The sequence below is a fragment of the Dunckerocampus dactyliophorus genome, chromosome 7 (genome assembly GCF_027744805.1).
Source record: "Dunckerocampus dactyliophorus isolate RoL2022-P2 chromosome 7, RoL_Ddac_1.1, whole genome shotgun sequence".
NCBI lineage: Eukaryota > Metazoa > Chordata > Actinopteri > Syngnathiformes > Syngnathidae > Dunckerocampus > Dunckerocampus dactyliophorus.
This window is the reverse complement of record NC_072825.1, coordinates 21,412,980-21,436,657: the sequence shown is the minus strand read 5'-3', so window position 1 is coordinate 21,436,657 and position 23,678 is coordinate 21,412,980. Positions and strand designations below refer to the sequence as shown.

At 39.9% G+C, this 23,678-nt stretch overlaps 2 protein-coding genes across 4 annotated transcripts in view; one reads left to right on the top strand and one right to left on the bottom strand.

Annotated features, from left to right (window-relative positions):
• Positions 1-2,137: 2,137 nt before the first annotated feature.
• Positions 2,138-16,137, top strand: zbtb32 (zinc finger and BTB domain containing 32). The gene is made up of 5 exons (XM_054783247.1): positions 2,138-2,165; positions 6,360-7,231; positions 9,881-9,969; positions 11,613-11,765; positions 13,115-16,137. The coding sequence occupies exons 2-5, from the start codon at positions 6,390-6,392 to the stop codon at positions 13,363-13,365; spliced, it is 1,335 nt and encodes a 444-aa protein (XP_054639222.1). The 5' UTR covers positions 2,138-2,165; positions 6,360-6,389; the 3' UTR covers positions 13,366-16,137.
• Positions 9,726-23,678, bottom strand: part of kmt2bb (lysine (K)-specific methyltransferase 2Bb) — a 43,503-nt gene continuing 29,550 nt past the window's right edge. For 2 of the 3 annotated variants that reach the window (XM_054783227.1, XM_054783229.1), the window contains exons 29-36: positions 20,732-23,675; positions 19,922-20,022; positions 19,022-19,159; positions 18,684-18,936; positions 18,401-18,508; positions 18,198-18,281; positions 16,292-16,421; positions 9,726-16,184 (exon numbers count right to left, since the gene is read on the bottom strand). In XM_054783227.1, the coding sequence (XP_054639202.1) occupies positions 15,909-16,184; positions 16,292-16,421; positions 18,198-18,281; positions 18,401-18,508; positions 18,684-18,936; positions 19,022-19,159; positions 19,922-20,022; positions 20,732-23,675 (4,034 nt within the window). In that variant the 3' untranslated portion in view covers positions 9,726-15,908. The remainder of the gene's footprint in view (positions 16,185-16,291; positions 16,422-18,197; positions 18,282-18,400; positions 18,509-18,683; positions 18,937-19,021; positions 19,160-19,921; positions 20,023-20,731; positions 23,676-23,678) is intronic. The other variant, XM_054783228.1, reaches the window with a different exon arrangement.

Below are 23,678 nucleotides of genomic sequence, written 5' to 3'. Positions count from 1 at the left end.
TCTCATACTTATTAAACACATTTAAAGTTTTGATAAATAAAATGAACTTGATCATTTTGCCGCCCTCCATATATTGCCATGGGCGTGCATGCCTGTTTTCCTCATCTCTCGCCTCTGTGCATTGGTTCAGCACCTAGACGCTTCAAAGAACAACAGCGTTCCATATCCAAGTGCATGAACGGAGTGAGCCCTCTTGTTGGTCATATAGTCATTTTGCCTCTGTGAGGAGAGGCAGGGCCGCTAGCATACACACATGAGAAGAGTGTAGCTTTGTGAGGAGCAATGCAAGGTAATGCAGTAGTATTCCCACAGCCCCCATGTGGGAATATACCGTCTTCAAACCAAAGGAGCAAGGTGAGCCCATCGTCACGGATGAGCCAGTAAGCTGAATTTGTTTGAAAGTGGTGGCAACAAAAAGAACTTGCCCACCTCCAACATACGTATCTATATTTTCCCATCTAGAAAAAACTACACATCGAGATGCAGAGCCTCAGTTTCGACAGTCAATACTGCGACATTTGATCAGCACAGTAAATACAAACGGAACAAGGCAAAGTGGCGTGCGTTCACAGAGTACTTTGCTACAAAAATGCTGCTCTTTAATACAGTTGAAAAGCCAGCATTTCAAGAAATGCTCCAAACGTTTGACAGACTATGGATTGGCTGTGAGAAAAATACTTTACAGAGTCAAAGGTGCTATTAAAGAAAATATTGCATTATTATTATATACTATCATGATTAGTGGTTTATTTGGTGTCAAAAAATGTTGACAATAATATAGTTTAGCATCAATTTGTGGGACAATATACATTTCAAAACACACCTCCATTGTCTTGTAACTCAGTTAAATCAAAATATTTGTTTGTCCAGTCATATTTTTTCATTGTACTTTTCTTAAAACCTTTCAAATTAATGTTCAAATCTCATCTTGATGTGTCTCATGCTCGTGGACCCAATCTTATGTATCATCTCGTCTCGTGACACCCTCGCAAATAAATGATAATGCAAGATGAACAGATGGACTCCAGGTCCCAACACACAACAATGGTGCATTCAAGGATCGCTAAACAAGGTGCAAAATCTCAATGCTGAGATGACAAAAAAAAAACATTATCAGTGAAGAATAAAGACATAAACATGTAAAAACTGTGGTCTTTTTTAGCAGTGGTACATGTGTGTTGTGCATTTTACCTGTTTTATCACGTATTTATACATTTTTACCGACTTATTTGTTCAACTGGATGAAAAACCCAGTCATTATTTGTGGCACGGCGTCCAATTTAGCGGAGGACACTATTTTCGGAAATTCAATGTATCCCCACATATTCACAATTCACTATTTTTCTGTGCATTTCAAATACTCGCAGATCTTTACCAGTCATCGCGGGGATCTACTGTACTGCATTTTTAAGGAAAGCGTTCTTGTAGATTTTCATGAATGTTTATCAGGCACAACATTGGACATATCAAACATATCAAAAATTCAAAACAAAGGTAATAATGCTGCGTTTTGAATATAAATAAGACAGTATTTAGCGTCTCTCTCAGTTGACTCTGTGTGGCTCCGCGGTGCTCTTTAAAAGCAGATTTTAGAAGCTATTCGTAAATATAAGCTGGTAGAAATACTGTAGAATCTAAAAATAAACAACATACTGTATTTAACCCAGCATGGGTTGTTTTATATTCAGGTCATTTCGGTGATTTAACATTATTGTGGTTATAGATTGCGGTGATGTATCATTCTGGTTAATATCTGATATTGTACCACTTTTCTGTAGCTTAATTAAAAAAATATTCCAATAACAACTCTCGATTTGATGCAGCGCAGTTAAAACACGCCAAACTACTGCAAACTACAACCACTACAAAAAAAACAAACTGAGCATTATTCTAATTGTGAAGAGAAGGCACGTAAAGAGTGTGCCTAATGTAGCGGCCAGTGGGTGTAGATGAAGCAAGCCGGAGATGGTTTCAATGCAACGGCCCTACAGCTACCTAAATGTTCTGACAAAAACAAGGTAGCACTCAACGAACCAATGAGAGAGGGAGAGCGATGAAGAGGAGGGACGACGAGAAGTGAGAGGAAACGACCTCACAAAACTTACATCCACCTTTGCAGTCACAGATGTGAGCTCAACAGAGCGAGGAGACTCTCCAGACTTCAAGTAAGTATCAACCTTTGCACACACACACTGTGAACGTACTGCTCTCAGAAGTGGTCAAAATGTTTTGCTATGTTCGTGTCCAGTTAGAGAAACATTAGGTACGCCTCAACAGTCTAATGATTCCCATTACAAGAGTTGTCAAGTCCTTTTTTTTGTTTTTGTTTTGTTTCGAGGGGGAAACATATTAGAAACAGATCGCAGTATGATGCAGAGCAGATCTACACCATTGCAAACTACAATCACAATCAATCTCTGACAGTGTCAATCATTAGCATCTTTGTAAAGGTGCAATGTTTGATATTGGACTGTGCAGAGGCTGGTGAGTGTAAATCAAACACAGCGCCGGCACAACACATGCTAAATATGTGTCAACTAGAGAGCAATGTCGGCAAAATCACTCAAGACTATACAGTTGTGGTCGAGAGTTATTTCCTGCGGCAGAATGATACAACTTACATTGCTGGGAGGGGAAAAAAGTTTGATTGAGAGCTCAATTTTCTACTGATGAGACCCCAAAATGAACAAATTGACTGCAAACTCAATATTATTTAGACATGCATCTCCAAAGTGAAGGATGCTTTAATATGCGTTGTAATGTTGGAATAATCTGTGGTTGTATAGTATTGCATCTATTTTCTATGCCGCTTCTCTTCATTAGGGTCGCGGGGGTATGCTGGAGCCTATCCCAGCTGACTTCGGGCGACAGGCGGGGTACACCCTGTACTGGTCGCCAGCCAATCGCAGGGCACATATAGACAACCATTCACACTGACATTCATACCTACAGTATGTGTAACCCGCCCTGTTTTGCACCGCCCGCACCGGGGCTTGACCACAGGACCTTCACAATGGAAGGCGAGAGTGCTGACCACACGGCCAAAAGCCCGTGTCGACCGCGTGTTCAGCGCAGCTCTTAAGGCAGAAGGAGTGAGGTTTACCAACGTACACTTGCACAGCCTCACAGGCTGGCATCCGTTACATATGGACGATTTAGAGTCTCCAATTAACCTAACATGCATGTTTTTGGAATGTGGGAGGAAACTGGAGTACCCGGAGAAAACCCACGCACGCATGGGTAGAACATGCAAACTCCACACAAAAATGGCCAAGGGAGAATCGAACGAAGATCTCCAGACTGTGACTGTGTGGCCAACACGCTAACCACTAGACCACCGTGCGGTCCGGATATATAGTATTCTTTTTTTTAATTAAAAATTACTATACTATACTATACTAATAAATATATATAAAGTAAATACATGAGGCACACTTGAATGTAGTGTAAAGGACACATTCTTTTTTTTATTTATGAATTAACATATTGAAGTGAACAAGAGGAACACTCAATGAAAAAAGTACATTTCGCTAAACACAACATAATATGTTATTTGCAAGCAATCCAAAACACATTCTATCACTACATATTTTTACAGCAATGCCAATATTGATTATTATTTGAATGTTATATTATTTTTCACAATTATTTTTGTAAACGTGTATAAGAATGCTGTGGCAGGCTATAATCGAAACACTGTGCGCCTAACATGGTGATTGTTTAGTTTATTTTGACCATGCTTAGTAAAGTTACATTAAAGTACATCACGTTCACATTTGCACAAATATAGTATGCCCGAAAAGGAGTAGGAAGAAGCAGAGCTTATTTAAAATATTTTTGCAATGCTCAATAGTGACGCTTTAGAGATGCATATTGACAATAACCTACGGTATATATAAAAATGTATTTGAGCACATCTGGAAAAATAAACCTCAAAAGAGAGAGATTTCAAAAACTAGTGCAAGAAATTCCAGTAAGGAGGCAACTAAATGTCATGGTGTTTCACATTTACTTTCCATCAGAGGGCTGAAAGGGCTGCTGTTGAAGTAAGTGTGACCGATCATAATCTGTATCATCATCATCACAAAAGCTCGTTCGGCTCACAACCACCGATGCAACAACTTATTGTGTCCTTTGTGTATGCGTGCCGTTACAGTAAAGGGCGATGTCAAATACTGCACGGTCATGTTTAATTAGGAATTTTACATTTAAACCCTCCGAATGTTGTACGATGTTCGTGTTGAGTCACAGTCTGATACACCGTAAGTTTAGCTTTGTGGCTTTACGGCATGTATGTGAGCACGTAAATATGAAAGCTTTCACAAGACATAGTGCTTGTCAACACATCAAGCCCACGTGCAAACGTAATATCAGATATGACAGTGAAACGAGCTATGAAGCCACAGAGCCGTACGATGCCCCCAAGCAAATCTGCCAAGTAAATGATAATAATTTCAAATAATATTTATAATAATATATAATATTTAATCATTTATAATAAGCTTCTAATATACATTATAATTTGATATACCGGGAATAACTATAATATACAGTATATTGTATTATAATATTATATAGTTATAGTATATATTATAATTTTATATAATAACAAAGGCTGTCAAAAATAACGCGTTAACAGCGGTAACAAATTTGTTTCATTAATTTGTTCAATTGTTTAGTGTAATTAAAGCATGCACACCAGAGCAAGCACACCTCTCTGTTGTGACAGCAAACAGAAGCACAGTGGAGCACAGTCTGCCGCTCTTTTAGAACTTCATTGTAACCTGAACACATCCACAGCAGTACAAGTCCAACACCATCTACTGCATGTATCCCCAACTCACACACGTCTCTAGTCCGTGCATCCTGGGAACGACACTCACTCTCATTACAAGGACGCCAAATGCATTCAGGGACACTATGAACATCACAGCTTTATAATTTGTGTGTGTGTGTGTGTGTGTAAATAAACAGGAAAATAAAGAAAAACCGGAAGTGGATATTCTTATCACTCACTTCGTAACTCTTAATTCGGATGTACAATTTGCTACATATGCTGGAAAATAAACGGAAAACGAGTAAATTTACCTTAAATTACGTGATGTCATTGAACGCAACCCCTCCTTGCTCATAATAACACCGTTTAAAGTGTGATTCAAATGTTCTGCTGCTATTGAAGAGACTGTGTTAGACACATAGATGTTTACACTTGTGTAGTATCTTTTAGCTTGATTGACATATTCAGTTCATTTGAAGCTGTTAATACATACTAATATATACAATCCTGTCCTGTCATTTATCTTTCTGATAAATACAGATGAAATGGACATATTTCAGACATCGTTGCTAATGGTGATTAATCGTGATTAATTAATTTGAAAACTGATTAATCTGTTTTTGTTTTTTTTAAAGAATCGTTTCACAGCCCTAATAACAACTACAATTTCAATTGTAATATTATAGTTATAGTTCGGCCAGTCCAGGGTGTACCCTACCTCTCGCCCGAAGACAGCTGGGATAGGCTCCAGTATACCCGTGACCACTCGTGAGGATAAGCGGTACAGAAAACGGATGGCTAGTTAGAGTTTTTGTTTTATTTATTATTACAAATATTGAAATTAAAAAAATAAATTTGCAAGACATTTTTTAAAAGAAGTGTTTACTTTTAATAAAGAGTTGTAATAACGCAAACCGGTATAGCAATTTTTATAGGAGTGACTGGCATGCGTATGCCCATTTTTGGCCGAGCTTCACAAATGCCGCCTAGCAACATGTCATTTTTGCATTTTTATTTTTTTGGTTTTAGTTGTTTAATAATAGCTCACAAATGATTTGTGTTGAGAATGATAACAATGTCAATAGAATTGTATACAGGTATGTTGCCTACTTAAATGGTTGTTGCACCGATATTCAAGGTTGAGTAATGTACTATTAGCTGTAGAATGAATTACATAAATATTGAATGAGTCCAAATGTTTTATTTATTTCATTTCATTTATACCTTTCTATACAGTTAAGAAAATATATATACTGTGTATATATTTTAAATTAATAATCCAGACACATTTTTATGGTGTAAGAGTATCTTTTAAATGGCTAGTGTCAAAAGAGTGTGTTAAGAAACATAAATAAATCAATGAAATAAAACAAATGTTGTTTTATTTATTTTCCATTTTGACAAAAAAAAATCGAATTATAATTATCCATCATGTATACTCTTAGTCACATCTGATGTTCTGTATTCATAGTTGTTTATAATGCCCTATATTCTATTAAAATAATGCTAAAAAAGATAGTGTTTGTCATAGGGGAACAGGTGAAACTCAACACAGTATTTTTCTGCTCGTTTGTGTTCTCAGATTCTAAGAACATTACAACTCACTTCAGAAATGATCCGACTCAACAACGCACAATATTTCCACTTCCTGCACCGGGCCGACGCCTTACGTCGCTCGGGTTCATTATGTGACGCCGTCATCTCCGTCAACAATCAAACTTTTAGGGCTCATCGTCTGGTGCTGGCTTGTGCGAGCACCAAACTTGCACAGAGCCTAGACCAAGAAGAGCCAGACCACCAGGTCCACTGCACGCTGGAGGATCTCTCACCCAGAACCTTCCAACAGGTCCTGGACTTTGCCTACACGCAGACTTTGGAGGTGTCTGTGGATGACCTGCAGAGGCTACTCTCAGCCGCTCAGATGTTGGAGATGCGATCATTGGAGGAAGAGTGTCAGCATCATTTGGACTTACTCCTCCGCAAGACGGAAAAGGAAAGGGGCGGCGATGAGGAAATGCATGAAAAGAAAAAGACAAGAGAAGAGGGCAAAATCCAAGTGAGCACAGAAGACCTAAAGTCGGTATCCACTTTCAGCAGAGACAGCGTCATCACCAGCTCGGTATCCAACATGATGTCCTCTTCCCCTTGGATGTTCCCTAGCCACATGTGGAGCCCTGTGAGCACCCTGAGGCGCATAGCAGAGAACTACTCCAACTTTATAGCAGCTCAGCCCTCTGCGGCACACACGGTCACCCTCCCCACCTCCCGTATCTTACATTTGCAGGGCAACCGATACCCAAACACCACAGCCGCTCACTGCTCTGTAGTAACAAGCTTGCATTATGCACAAAATCACTACACTGCCTCTGCACGGATGGTGAGCAGCATCGAGGAAGGTCTGCACGTAAGAAGAAAAAAGGCCAAACTGAAGGTTGACAAGACCACTGAGTTGAGGTGCGTCACTTTTTAAAAACTCCACTCTCTGTCTTATAACCTTTTTTGCATGAAAAACAGACTGGGAAACCAACCAGGCAACCGGTAAAACCACAGCACTTTTTCAAATCTATATCCCTTTTTTAACGATGTGCTAAATACAGAAATACAGAAAACAGTCTAAGTGACATAAAACCTCCAAATGTAAATTCTATTACAGATGGCAATGAAAATTCCTTTTCCTGCTCTCATCCCGTTTGTTGCTAGGCAGAATTTTTGCCGCATAATCACATGTTCTCCAAATCCGCACCAAACACCTTATCAAACATCCTATAAATTACGCTTTAAAACACACTTTTTACACTGGAATACTGTGTAACTGTCAGTATTATTGCCATTATAATACACACAACTAGTGTTTTTTCGAAACTACTCCACATTCATGAAAATTACTGCGCCATTCAGCATTCACGGCCTCGCAAATCTGTGGATTTTAAAAATTTATTCTCACTGATCGTGTTTTTTCGTCAAGTGTTGAGATTTAACACTTCGTTCAGCAGTCCTTGAAAGCACCATAGTTGTGTGCTGTGACTGGCTACACCATGACTGATTCCATCTGTTCATCGATCATATTACATTATCATTCAGTTATCATTAGTGGCGAGTACCTCTACATTTTATACTTCAAATGTGTTTAATAAGTGTGTGAGGCAGTGAACAATAGCAATTGAAGAGAGGAGGGGAGAACTCTGGAGTTGAGCCTAATATAATCATCACAACAGTGACTTTTATTGCAAATGTTGATCTGACATCAAAGAACATTGACGTCAAGCTAGCAGGAGGGTTTGGAAGTGAGGAGCAAGCCATGTGTCCAAAAATGTTTATGGACATGTCAGTTATTCACGTTTTTTTTTTTTTGCCATTCGCTCGTGGTCACGTAAGGCACAGTAAGGTAACTTAAATGATACTTTTATTACTCATAACATGTTTTTATAATATTATATATGTCAACTTCACTCATCTGTTTCCTTGAGGCTGAAGCCTTCGCTTCCAAACACAGCAGGAACATTTTTACAGACTAATATTGCTTTGTGACATGTACTGGAAAAACAAGCTTTTTTTTTTTGCCCCATCTGCTGAAGCTGAAGGGAATTACCACCGGGCTTCATTATTATGAATATGTATTTATAAATAAAATCTAAATGCATTATATAATCCATAGTATATCATAATCATGGCTATATTTTATAATAATACTTATTAATGCCATACAGTACCCTATATGTTGATAGCGCTTGTTGGCCGTTACTAATCATCAGCCTATTTTCCTTGCAGAGTACGTCATATTTCCCCTAATTTGGCTCATTGTTCCCTTCAGTTACAGTACCTGACTCATCAACATGTGCAGGTCATGGCGTCTTCAAGAAGAAAAAACAAATCTGATCACAAACTGACAAAAAAAAGTAGATTTTTACAATAAGTTTACAATCTGGCACTACAATAAGTAATCTTCTCTTTGATGTGAATAATGTCCTTGTTTTGAATCAATGTGTGCTGTGTATTGTTCTACACAGTGCAACTTTAAAGTGTGTGCGTGTGTGTGTGTGTCTAAGTATGTGTGTAGGGGAGTCCCCTAAACTTCTCCCCTCCTCTGTGCAAATCGAGATTTTCCACCTGCTGAAACTTTCTTTCACGGTTAAAAGTGGCCATTTCTACACTCTATGAAACTTTTGTTGAACTTTATGGGGAAAAAATATCACTGTATGCGATTTTAGTGTCCTCATCCTCCCACGTCAGTGCAACATGTCACTTTTAACCACACTTCACCTGTTGTTGAGAGGAAGGAACTGGAGGAAGAACTGTTTATCTGCACTCACCAAGTAAAAGGTAGAGAACACAATCCAATGAGATCCATTACAATAAACATATACAGTAAATCTAAAAAAAAAACACTTTTAAAAAGATAACAGTGCTCTATGCTGCATACAGTAATAAACATATTGTTCAATAAATATCTGACGGTGTCAACCAAAACTGAGCATTATTATCTTAATAAATCCTGATTGTTTTTAGTTTGTTGGATATACTGTATAATCCTGTCCTGTCATTTATCGTTCTGTTAAATAAAGTTAATTGTTGGATGTCATTACATTGTGTAGTGTTGGTGCACATCATGTTGTCGTGAAAAACTCTACAGCTTTACCGATATTCTAAAAATGCAAACCCTGGACTAAACAATAAAATAATAACAAAACCTGTATTATTATTATATATTTTTTCTGATATAAATTGAATTAAATCTTATTTATACTAAAAACATTACACTTAACAAACCCAAAATTTAATAGAATTTTTTAAATAGATTTTACATATATTATTTTTTGTATTATATAAATGTAATAAAATATTTTATTAATAAAATGTAAATCCTACCATTAAATATATATATATATATATATATATATATATATATATATATATATATAAATACAATTTAATTAAATATTTTCCTCAATGATTTCCCATCCACTGCCTCATAGTGCTGCACACTGGCTCCAAACATAATACACCAACTTACTACTCAATATACCAAATATGGTATGCTGTTATTATTTTTCACAGATAAAGAGGTACAGTTACAGTACTTTTCATGACTAATCTTCTCCACAGCTGCCCTAATGTGCACCGAGCTGACACCGTTACAGGCTGCACGCACTGTAGTGAACCAGTGCAGCCGGAGTCAGCCTCGTCATCACCAGGTAACAATGTCATAATGGACACATAACAGCTCATAATGTTTAGTGCAGAGGGTCATCAATAATACAATGTAACTTTAAAAAGAGCACTTACAGTATCGTGACCTCTTACCTCAGCGTCTATGTGCTACGCCATGGAAAGTGTTGAAGAGAGTTGTGGTTTCCAGAGGATGGTGGAGCTGTGCGGTTACTAGCTAGACAGCTATACACGCAGTACAGTACGTCCTGCACACAAATGTTGCTTGTGCACAAAAAACAACAGCACGCAATCATGCAAATATGTACAGTGTTGTTATAGATAATACTTGTCTGTGACTTACTGATGACTTACTGAAGCACCCACAATTTGTGAGAAATGTGTTGCGGTTATTTGGATGCACAGATGAAAATAATGCAATGCATCAATGTTGTATTCACACCCACACCGAGGTGTCCAATTAACCTAACATACAGTAGTGTGAAAAAGTGCCCCCTTCCTGATATGTTTTTTTTTTTGCATGTTTGTCACACTTACTCTGTGGTCTGAAGAGACAAAAGTTGTACATTTTGGAAGGAGTGTGGCCCACTACATCTGGCGTAAAAATAACGCCGCATTTCAGAAAAAGAACATAAAACCAACAGTAAAATATGGTGGCGGTAGTGTGATGGTCTGGGGTTGTTTTGCTGCTTCAGGACCTGGAAAACTTGCTGTGATAAACAGATCCATGAATCCTGCTGTGTACCAAAAAGTCCTCAAGGAGAATGTTCGGCCATCTGTTTGTGACCTCAAGTGGAAACCAACCTGGGTTCTGCAGCAGGACAATGATTCAAAAGACTTTGCAGTGGCCTTGTCAAAAGTCCTGACCTGAATCCTATTGAGATGCTGTGGCATGATCTTAAAAAGGCGGCTTGTGCTCAAAAACCCTCCAATGTGGCTGAATCACAACAATTCTGCAAAGATGAGTGGGCCAAAATTCCTCCACAGCGCTGTAAGACATTCATTGCAGGTTACCGCAAATGACTGATTGCAGTTGTTGCTGCTAAGGGGGCCCCAATCATTTATTAGGTTTAGGGGGCAATCACTTTTTCACACAGTGCCATGTAGGTTTGTATTTTTTTATTTTTTTTTTTTATTTTTTTAAAATTTCATTTTAAAACTGCATTTTGTGTTAAGTTGTGGGGTCATTGACTAATATTTCAATTTGTTTGATGATATGAAACATTTAAGTGTGACAAACATGAAAAAAAAATCAGGAAAGAGGCAAACACTTCACACCACTGTACATGTTTTTTGGACAGTGGAAGGAAACCAGTGTACCCTGAGTAAACCCACCCAACGTACGATCCTGTCCCTTCTGAAAGGCTATGCGGGACAATTGTATGGCACAATGGCAACTTTACCACATTTCCTCACCTAGTATACTTGTATTATTTCAAAAATCAGACATGCAGTGTCAGGAAAGTGAACACAATGTTCTGCACAGGATGCTGACTCAAAGCGGCTTCATGCATCACAGGTGATTTAACAGTGGCAATATACAGTATTTATTAAATAGTGCAAGGTGGGACATTTTCTAAACCTTAAGGCAGCTGCATTAGTGGAACTACTCCACCTTCAAATTGTGTTTCCCCTGAATATTCACGTGCAACACTTTTTGTCTGACCAGTGGAAGCCCGTGCAAGGTGTCGACTCTTTGAGAAAGATCGGCATTCCCAATCCAATGGACAAGACCTCAGAGGAAGACCCTACCAGTGCCTACACTGTCCCAAAAAGTTTAGTCTCAAACATCAACTGGACGCACATCATCGAGTTCACACAGGTATGGCAATACTTCAAAATGGAGTAACAGAACTTGCCATTGTGTTCTTGATTTGATGGACAGGTGCTGAAGTGCTAAATAACCATCATACTGTATGCAAAATGCTAACAGTCTGCATGGTAACCGTTAAGAAAGCAGGGTCGTACTACATCCAGAAAGCAGAAGACAGCTCAAGAAGCATTTTGTGAGCAGATACTATTTCACATGTGAACTGTTAAAATGTTAATATGCTAACTGTTAATATGCTACCACCTAGCAAGATAGGTAGTATGTAAAGAAAGTGCACGATAATATAAAGTATAATTGTTAAAATTGAATAATATTTTTGTATGCAGTACTGTATATGCAATTGTGCGATAATAATGTTAAGAAATTGTTTTTTAGAATTATTTTCTGTAAATTACGTAAATGTATGCTTTGACGTGACAATGGTGGCAAACTAAATATAAATTCAGTTTTAATATTTGATTTCTCTTTGGCCCTTTGCAGAAGGCAGGTCAAATAACTGGTAAAAACTAAAAGAAATTACATTAAATATAAATAAATCAAAATACATCTAACATAAATATTCACAATTAAATGTAACTAAATGTAATGAATTTGCTCTGCATGTAAAAAGGAAAACATACATTACATCACTTCAAATTGTCCAGACACGTTAACGTCTAAACCAGGTGTGTTCAAAAAGCGTATTAGAATGAACTTCGGTCTTTGCTCTTTTTTGTCGTTTTTGCTGTTGTTTTTTTCGCAAATTTTTTAAAGTTTCTTTTTGTAATATCGTGACCTTATTCCCACATTGTAACTTTCCCCCAATCTAATATTCCAGAAAATTACAACTTTGTTTCTCAAAATCTTTGTTTTTCTTAATATTTCAGCTCTATGCTAGTAAAGTATTCTATCATAAAATTGACCCTTTTTTGTTAATATTTTGACTTTAGTCTTGTAAAATTACAGCAGCCTTTGCCTTTCTACTGTTTTTTTACATTTTCTTCTCACAATGATTTTGACTTTATTCTTTTATTTCCACATCCTAATTTTCCAAAAATTACAACTTTATTCGTTTTTTTTTTACTTGTGACTTAAAAAAAACACAGCTTTATGCTAACAAAACATCATTTTTTCCTCGTAATATTACACTATTCTCATTCTCTTGTTTTTCTCTTAATATTTTGGCTTTTTGTAAAATTACTGCTGATTATACTATTTTTTTTTTTTTACTTTTCTTGTTAAATTATACTTTATAATGTGCCACGGGCCAATACACAAACAGCCCCGGGCTGCACTTTGGACACCCCTGGTCCAAACCCTCATTCTAAATATTTTAGCCCATGTCCTTTCTTTGTCCCAAGGTGAGAAGCCCTTCGAGTGTCGTCTATGCGGCCAGCGCTCTCGTGACTTCTCGGCCATGATCAAGCACCTGCGGACTCACGGTGGTGCGTCTCCTTACCAGTGCACCTTGTGTCTGGAGTTCTGCAGCAGCCTGGTCGCCATGCAGAGGCACGTCAAGAGCCACCCGTTGCATGACTTCCCCTCGGACTGGAGCATCAGCAGCACCTACCTGTACACATCACATACAAGTCAACACTCACATAAGCAATAATCCAGAAGAATTTTAGAAAGACTCTTACCTTTACTTTTAGATTTATTAGCCAGTAGTTAACGTCTCTGTATACTTCTATGACAGATAAAAAAAAAACAATGGCCATTTAGTTAATAAAGGTTTTATAACAGTTTGAGACCCATCTGATAATTCCCTTAAAATGATTTTATACGCGAAAAAGTCAACCAGCCTCATTCGACTTTGGATGTTCTACTGTACAGTATACTGTATGCTACTGCACTTAACATGCCGTGATATCACACATTATTCATAGTTTAAAAAATAAACAAATACATACATCATGTACATAGTACAACATGTGATGAAACATCTTTATTTAAGCAAATAACATCATAAATAAAAAAAGTGCATAGAAAAATTAAACCGGTTTAGAAATACGTATACAAATATTTACAAACTCAGGGTTTATTTGTACATGGTAACAAAGACATAAATTTAAAGATCACATATTTTCTCATTTTTGTCTTTTACACTTACTTACTTTAAAATAACCCTACTATATATATTTATATATTTATATATTTGTGTGTATAATATAACATAGCTTTATGAACAGATTCTGGGTGAGATGGACATGATTTTTCTTCTCGTTTTTCTTTTTTTTTTTTTTTACAGGTTTGACTAGAGCTTTGCATCCTTCATCGCAAACACACACCTAAAACAACACAAACAGACGTACCCACGCACACACACACACACACACCAGCTCTGTAGACATTAAAACCGAGTTATCCTCTGTTTTTGCATCAGTATTCCCAAACATCTGTCTAAACAGCTGAGGTAGAATCCTTGCAATGAGTTGGGAGTGACTCTGTTTTGTTTTGTTTTTTTGTCAGCCAGGTGATTGACACTCAATCTGGGCTCCATCCCAGTGATTGGACATGCAAAATGAAAGGACTCAAAGCTAGACACAAACATGACCCCGTTGAAAATACGTTTGGAAAAATAAGGTACAGGGGGAAGGAAAAGGATCATCATGACTTTAAAGAGGCAAACAGTGCTCGCTTTTTACTTCTGTGGCTTACTCTAAGACCGTCAGTTACTTACTGTGACAACAAAACATAAAATTAAATAAAAAAATAATCTTTAAAAATACCTGGTTTGAAACAATTTCGGTCAAAAAAAAAAAGGCCATAAATGTATGACGCGATTGCCTCAAAGGAAAATTCAAGTAAATTAGTGAAACAAAGGACATCACTTGTAAACAAAACAACAAAAGGGCACTACAAATGGAGCTGTACACCACCACCATTTATACAAACAGCAACCTTTCACCAATAAAAGTAAATCCAATAAGCGAATAAATATCACAACTCATTTCTAAACAGTGTGAATTCAATTAACCTTATTAATGACAGTACTGAACACCGACTAAGAACAACATTTCAATATAATTAAGGTGCCGAGCGCATTGTCTCTAGCTCCATTTTGACTTACGGCGGCTTGTTGTGATCCCAAGTGCTGCATTAAGAAAAGGAGGTGTGCACCATGTTTACAACAAGCCTGATGCAGGAGCTAATGCACACACTCAGTGACAATTTATACCAGCACTCTCCCTGATTTACAAATCAACAGTAGCAGGAAATTTGCCAAACGCGAATTTACGTGGGATCGCAAAGACTTATTGGAATAGAGTAGCAACCATGAGCGGAATAAAACATTATCTTTAAAAACTGAGATTCATCACTCTTAACTTTTGGTATGGGTAGTGTTTGCTACATATTCTATACAACAAGAAAAAATATGTATTATGTTTTTTGGCCGTTTCTTTTCAATTTTGAACTCAAAACAGAAGCTGATGACTAAAAAAAAAATGTTTGCTAGACTGTACTTGAACATACATGTCCGCTGCAGGGCTCTTTTAGAACATCTCAGTCAAAGGTGTCAAATAGACTTCAATGCTTAGCACCATGGTTGTCTTCTGATTCTGGAAAAATTATAAGCAATTAAAAAAAAAATGTCCACGATAAGAGAAGTGTAAAACATGACATATGTTTTGGGTGAATATATGGCTCAAGAACTGACCTCACAACAACACAGATGGGGTAACAATGTTCCCTTCTCCCGAGGATGGAGCTAGCGTGATTACACAGGTTCTAAAGAAAGACAACCCCTCCCTCCAGAAATGACTAAAACATAAAAAAATCTTTCAAAGCTGAGTTGTAGGTTTTCAGCATTGTTTTTAACAGATAAGGCTTGACGTGTGGCAAAAAAATGTGGTTGGGGTCTGGAGCCCCCGCCCAAACATCGTGCTGCTCTGGAAATTCTTGTGTTCTCTCATGTGGCGACCCTGCTGGACCAGCTTTGTATAACAAGGCAGCCTTAAGCGGAACCTTTAAACACGTATAAGTGTCGGACATTCTCTTCTTCTGGTTCCACACACATAGAACGCTGTCAACTAGTCTCCATAGTGGCTAATTCCTATGCTTAGTGCCTTCCACATCTTAGAGCTCCATCCAGTGCAACCTTAATTTAAGGCTTTCTAGTTAACAACACCCACTCCGTCTTAAACGGGCAATCTCTCAGTTGAGGAAGCGTCGACATCGCCGGGCCCCACAGTTACAGTTGAGCTTGTTGCTGGCATCCTCGATGGGGAACTTGTAATCGTAAGTGAGCTCCTCTCCCCTGTAGATCTTCCTCAAAGCAAAGATGACAATATGCTTTCGGCCCTCCACGTTGATTACTCGCGAGTAGCAGTTGGGCTCACACGAGTGGTTGATGAATCTGGCCGCATTGCCGTGCATGGTTGCATCCACCACATCAAAATCATCAATGCGGAACATGTAACAGCCAATACCCTGCCGAAACAGAGCAGAACATATGGATTTGGTCTGCTAATTGTTCTTTTCCATTATTTAATATATGTAGATGAAACTGGTTAAGAAAAACGTAACGTGAGACCAACCTTGCCATCGTAGTACTTCTCCCGTTTGTCAGTGAGCACTGCGCGAATGACAGTGCCAGCATACTCAATCACCATCTCGCCTGCTTCGATGTTCCTCTTGCAGAAGAGTCCGCGCCCATGGATAGCAGATCTACACAAGGGGAGTCAGGGATCAGATGATTATGCAAAACACACTTTTTAATTCAGGAATGTTAGCACTGTAGCTCACTAACGTTTGTGTGTGTTTGTGTGTCCCACTCCTAAAAAGATCCAAAAACCTCCAACAACATTTTATATACAATACTTGCTGTAACCATGTAGCAACAGGCACATTTACAGTATTTTGGTCATTTTAAGCATTACCGGAACTCCTTTCCTGGGCACACTGATTTCACAGAGCGCATAGCAACTAACACTACTTCCATCAACAACAACGTAGACAGCACGTTCTGTGTTTACTATGGCAGACTTTGTGAGAGCCACAGGCGACAACAACTTTGGGACAAATGGGGATCCAGAACCTTATCTTTTTGAGCCTGAATATACAGAGGATTAGCTACAGCTTTAAGAAGCTGAGCAGGCAAGAAGAGAGGGTGAAACGTCAGAGCAGACAGGGGCCAAGAGAGTCAGGACCAGCATGGCTTGGTGGTGTAGATATGGAGCTTGCCAAGCCATGCAGACAGAAATTGAATTATTTCTGCTGCACTGAGTGGCATACAGTTTTGCCAGCGATGGAAAAGCTTTATGTATCTGGCGAGGAGGACACTGCTTAAAGAGACTGCATCACAAGGAACAAAAAATGATTAGCGCTAACACACCCTGCAGTGGTAGAAACTTTTTCCCCACACACCCAAAATCAACTTCAAAAGAAGCCTACGGCCAGCTGGTCCAGACGGACAACTGTCCATCGAGTAAGTCACCATGACACTGATTCAGATACATGGAGCACATAGTGCTTGACATCACAGCTATATACACAGTCGATCTAGCTGTGTCACTACACCAGAAAAGTAGTTCCTCTGTGTTAGCGCCTACAATTACAATGTCACTGTAGCTTGGTTCATGTGCAGGTCACGGCATGTAAATTGAGTGCTGTTGGTGGTTTTTAGAGGTCGCTTTTAGAAGGCTTTATAGGCAGAATAAGTGAATACTAATTAAGCTTATTCTTAGTGAAAAACTGCTAGCGCGAGGCGGTTACCTAGGAGGTACCAGAAAGCAAAGACATGTTCTTGTCTCACATAGGGAATGTAGATGATGGGCAACATTTTAAACAGTGCAGTTTTCCTTTAACACTGTCTTCTTGCTGCTCTATGCATCTTTAATACCCCCCGGGGACAAATAACGTTTTCTGAATAAAAATGTTTAATGTTTTCAACAGCTTGGGTTAGACTCTTTTATTCATTGGTATCTCTACAAATGTTTAAATTTTTGTTTTACATTCATCCAACCATTTTCTGTACTGTATTTTTTATTATTATTATTTGCTTAACTTATATTGTAGTATTGTTCCGCAAAATTTTCTGTTAATTTTTTTCCCAGAAAAAAAAATGATCATTTGGATCAGTGAGCCTCTCTTTAAGCATAGACAGCGGCAGTAGAGTAGTATTCTACACTGGTCTCTACGTGTCAGTAATGGCACATTGATGAGACAATAGCCACCCGCAAGTATGCTGTCCATGCTAACGTATGAGTCTTTTGCCTTATTTGTGTTTAAGATGGCTTATTTTCTATTATGTCTTACTATATAGAGTAATGCAAATGTAAAGGTGGCTATAGGGGTGTTATTTCATGTCTAGAGTGCTGTAATAATGGTAAAAAGCGTATTTAGAAGGTCATAAACAAGTTTTCTATGCTCTAACTACAAAAATATTTAATAACCGCAGTAAACGAGGGACGACTAAATTCTCAGATGAAATTCTGAGCTGACCTGTACACGCCGACAGCTTCCTTTGACGTCCTTTCCAAGTGTCTAAATCGCATAGCCATGGGCAACTCCAAACTAGTGGCCCGTCTAAAACAGAAGCAACAAGAAAGTCAAGCCTTTTTTGAGAGACAGCATAAAAATTTGTACATTTTCAGTTATGAGCATTGTCAGACAAAGACAGGCCCATGTTTTAAAGTGACTCTGACCTTGTGGACTTCAAAAGAACATCATCTTCTTCATCGTCATAAGGCCCAATGTCAGGAAGCTGCCGATGCTGAGATGCCAGGAAGTTGAACATGTCAAATGTAGACTTCCTGTTGAGAGAACGTGTTTTTGAGGTCAGCATTTGTCTGCTAGAAACATTAAATACAATTAGAGGAATATGTGACTTTATTACTTGGTTCTTATAACACATATCAGTATCTCAAAACCGGAACACTGATGTCATGTTGACTGCAGTAGCTCATAAGCAACTTTTTTTGCACCAACCTAAGGTAGAGCTCGGAGCGGGCACAGCCGGTGGAATTGACAGGCAAGTCATCTTCCTGACTGAACTGTTTGAAAAAACGGAACGAGTGATGTTGACAGCGGTGTGCTCCTTGAAGTTGCTCCAGCAAGAAGACCACAGCATCATGAACCAGACCAAGCATTCGGGCACCAGTCATCCTCTGAAAAGCCAGAGGTCTCAACTTTGCGATTGCTCGCGCTTCTTGCACCCCATCTATTACCGCTTTCCAAGCCACTGTAGGTAGGGATGATAATGAAGGGCATTAAATGACTAATAGGTGAACAACGCAGAAAAATCAAGAAACACTTTCGAGACTCACCCTCAATACTGTCTGCCTCCACACTGAAGCCATCATCACTGCTTATCTCGAATCGTAAGTGTGGCTGATCTTTGTTTGGCAAAAATTCTTCGTCATCATCAGACATTGGTGATTCATCATCTGAGGTGGACACAGCACCTATTACAAGACAACTGACTTAATGTAAACACTTTACAAAAACTATCAGCTTAAAAAAAACCTCATTATTGGCGCCACACACAGGAGGCGCCATCCCCTCTATTCCATTCATTTTCAATGGAGCCTGCGTGATAGGGTGATTATTCGTGCATGTGAAAGTTTGTGTTTGCGTGCGTCATCGTGCACAAGCTGGCTTGCGACACGATCCCAGAAAGCTGAAAAATGTTCAACTTTTCATCGCTGTCGCCCAGACGAGGACCAATGAGCGAATAGGATGCTAATCAGTATGCTATACTTACCGTGTCAGCTATTTGACAATTCTTAAACCGAATACAGATATATAAAGAAGAAAGAGCCATGGGTACTCGTCGGTGCCAGATTAAACATTTCAGGTAAGTTTACATTCATTTTACACTGACATTTATGCAAGTTTATCTTCAATACTAGCAAGACCTGGTACTAGCGAAAGTACTCGATCAACACCGGCCACTTTTCCTCCTCTGAACTACTTTGATACCCCCAAATTCCCTCCACATCTGACAGCCAATCAAAACCATGGGAGCCTCGTACAATTCGTTCAGTATGTGAACACGTCGCTCACGGGCGTCACTGGTCACAGCCGCTCGTCACCTCCCGGGTGCATGGTTTGCTATGCGTTGGCGATGATTTTTACCAATCGCAGACGTTTGTTGCCTCCCGTGTGTGGCGCCCATTAGAAAGTATGGCAGAATATGAACAATTGAAGTAAAAAAGTAGGAATACCAGAGTATTTCTTCCAGTCAATGAGACTGCTGTGTCCCACTGGCTCCCAAGCATGTTGCTTGCCATGTTCACCTCGAGACAGAGAGTCCCACGGTTCAAACCTGAAGAAAGACAAAAGTAACTAGACTGTATTGGACAAAACAGTGAAAGTGATGAAACATATAAATTCTTTCCATTATCAACACTTTATATAAATACTGTACATAATATGCACACAGTCCTAATATTTGATTTTTATTAAGTGATTTTTTTCCTATATGTAACAAGCATAATGCTGTTTTATCACCTACACCGTATTTTCTCATTCTAAGTGCTGTTTATTTACTCACATGCACAGACTACTAGGCATCTATTAGGACATTTATTATAAGCGCGGGAACAGAGAAAATGTAGTGAAACCTCAAGAACTTATTCAGCCTGGACAGCGGCAGGCTAATCCAAGCATACCTCCCCAAACCATCTAGTCACAATAGTGACTAGACACGTGCTTTGGTCGGTGCTGTTGTTTTGCTTTGCAGCTCTGTATGTAGCGAATAGTGTCAATAAACTGACCCAATGATTGCTAAATTTAATTTTATTGGGAAATCCAGCATAGTCTATAAGTATATACTGCAGGTAATCGTGGTTAACCCTTTTTTTCTTTTCCTGGGGAGAAAAATGTAGGCGCCTATTTCTAGTGAGGTGTATATTTGTTTCAAGTGGATGACACAACCGGTCATTAATTAAGATCAATTAGCTAAGAAATATGTTATGCCAAAAAGATGCCAACAAATATACAGGACTACATGTTCTAGAAAAGTCAAATCTTACTCTGAGCTGTCAGAATCACTTGGATGCTCTTGCTTAAGCTCGTCCAGGTTGAGTACTCCTTTGACAGTTGGGGTCTTAATACGAACTCCAGAAGCCCTGCTGGACACACTTGGAAAGTTTGGTCGGTTGTTCTCCTCCTCGCTGGTGGGTTTAGAAGGAAGGAAATCCACTTTAGACTTCTTGGTGACAATTCGGTCTGAAAGCGAAGATACTCTCTTCATGCGGACATGGGTGCGAGGGCGGGAAGCAGGAGGAGGTGCAGGTTTGGGACATGGTGCTGGAGGCTCAGGTTCAATAAGTAGACCTGGGGGCAAAACCACTGAAGAGGGGCTGAGTGTCCGAAGCCCGCTCCACTTGGGTGTGTAATTGCTTGCCATTGCTTGGTTGATAATTGCTTCAGCACTCTCTGCAGGAGATATGTCAGAATTCTTAGGTGACAAAGTACACTGCCCAACAGTTTTGGATGGCTTCGATTTTTTCGATGCACTGGACTCTTTCTTTTTCTTTGGCTTTTTCTTTTCTGGAGCAGTTTCATCTTTGGGTGTTTTTGCAGTCTTTCTTGGCTTCTTTACATTAACCGATGACAATGCCCCATTTGTATTGTGAGTAAGCAGCTGTGTAATTGTGGTGGGATTCTGATCTGCAGGAGTAGCCATCCCAGAAGTGGTTGACATCACGTTCGAGGCAGGAGGTGGCGAGGACATGCTACCGGCCGCTGCTAGCGTGGCTGACAGTGCATTGCTTTGTAAAAGGCTGGCAATCTGAGTGACGCAGTTAAAGGACGGGGAATTTGGATTTGGTAGCTGGAATGTGTTGCTCTCTGGGTTCTTTACAAAAATCTGCCCAAGACGATTCACCAACAAGACATGTGGTGTCGGGTCAACATTTGGACCGCCCACTTCCTTCACAGTAAGAATGGCATGGCCAGGCAGAGCCTGCGATAAGACTGGCTGCTGAGGTTCTAAAGCGGGCCTTGGTGTAGAAAAGTTGATTGAGATTGTGTGGCCAGGTGAAGCTTCCTTCTGCGTGGAAGAAGTGCTGTAGCCATTTAACATGACAGAGGCTGAGGTGGTTTGGCTTGAAGAAGGGACAGATGGAGTCAGTCCAGGATGAAAAGATACTGAGGCAGAGGAAGAAACAATGTTGACCGCTGTTGAACGCAATGGCTGTGTTTGTGTGGAGTGCATGGGTACTGAGATGGTACCAGAGGTTTCTGCTTTGACGCAGTTTCCTGGGAGCAATGGATCATTTTGGGGTGACTCAATTAACCTGGTATGTGCCGGGTCTCCAACTGGACTTAGAGTGGTTAGTTTGGTAGACAAAGGTTCCATTTGAAGAAAGGCCGAGTCCTGTGATGAGGTCACTGGCTGTAGAGTAATACTCGAGAGAGCAGGCTGGGTTCCGCCATGCAAACAGGAATACATCTGCACAGATTCTGAAAGTCCATGAGAAGGGCATTGAACATCTGTTGATATTAAGGGGGAGGACTGAAGATCCAGCACAGCACCCTGAGTATTGTCAGGTGAACCTGCTAGTGAATTACCTGTTAGGTGATTAACTAACACAGTACAAGCCTCAGCTGGAGACACAATGTGGCTGCTGTCAGGTTTTAGGGGGTTTAATGGTTCAGCCTGTTGGGGCTCGATTCGTGAGGCAGGTCCTTGACAGAAACTTTGTAAAACCTTTCCAGAAGAGGGGTTTTCAGGCACCTTTGTCATTAGGTTGGGCAGCCCCTTAAGGGTAGGAAGCACATATTCCTGCTTTGCGTCAGAGCATTCCTCTTTGTGGGGAGGGACCAATCCAGTGCTGATCTCTGTAGAAGATCCTGGAAAGATCTGAACTATGCCAATGGGGTTATGGACTGCAGATAAGGTGTTCAGAGAGGAATCTTTGCGCATGTCACTGGATGACACTTTGGGGGTCTGATTCTGAATTTCAGAGACCTCACTGTTATTAAGGTTCTTGGCTGGAATGACTGTTTTACCGGAAGCTCCAACTTTCTGAGCATCATCAATTGTAGAGACGCTTGCATCACTCTCTGTTCCGTCATCCACACCATCAACTTGAGCCATGCTCCGGGAGGAAGAAGATGTGGGAGACTTGGAATGATCTTTAGACCCAGGACAGCTAACAATAGTTCGTGAGAAGTCAAAATAGTGCTCCAGATCATCATCTGAAGAGGTGTTCCCCAAGTCATTCCTGCCTGAGGCTGCTGACCGTGGCAGACTGGCAACAAGGGACTTTCTTTTCTGTACTTCTTGGGTTCTTCCCCAAAATTCCTCTTGATCATCCCCTTCCACCACTATTTGTCCACCACAGTTCATAGCCACAACTTCATTCAGGAGCGTCTCTTCAATCTCCTCGGCCACAACCACACTGGAATCCTTGTGGAATGGACTGTACCGAAATTCCTCTTCATCCTTCTGTTCGCCACCCTGGGGTGAACTGCCATTTGCTGGAGACACATCCTCCGGCTCTGGAGAAGCTAAGAAGTTGTGCGGTACCTCAACAGAATCAGACTGGCTCAGATCGAAAGATAATCTAGTCCTGGGTAAATTCTGTATTGATGAGGACAAAGACAGACTTGGAGGTGGATATGTTCCTGTACTGTCCTGCCAGGGAGACTGAGGAAAGAAAGATGAGGCACAATGGGTTTTCGCGTTACCAGGGCAACGGACTGAGGAAGCACTTCGGCCCCCACCTAGGCGGGCTGATACAGAATTTATCAGGGTGTCTGAACCAGCACTTGGGAATAGTGGGGAAGTTGGAACGGAAGCTTTCCCTGCACGGAGAGTGACTGGTCCAGTTGGGGGGCCCAGAGTAGAAGGAGACATGTTACTGCGGAGTCCTGTTGTCTGTGAGTGGGGGTTGTGGCGCCGCGCCCTCCGGGTCTCTTCCAGATCACTTACTGTTAGTATGTGGTGAGGTTTTGTTGGGATTGCTCCTA

Coding starts and splice junctions, on each gene's coding strand:
- zbtb32 (XM_054783247.1), top strand. CDS start 6,390: ATGATCCGACTCAACAACGCACAATATTTCCACTTCCTGCACCGGGCC. Junction 9,970..11,612: donor GTCAGCCTCGTCATCACCAG/GTAACAATGTCA, acceptor TTGTCTGACCAG/TGGAAGCCCGTGCAAGGTGT. Junction 11,766..13,114: donor ACATCATCGAGTTCACACAG/GTATGGCAATAC, acceptor CTTTGTCCCAAG/GTGAGAAGCCCTTCGAGTGT.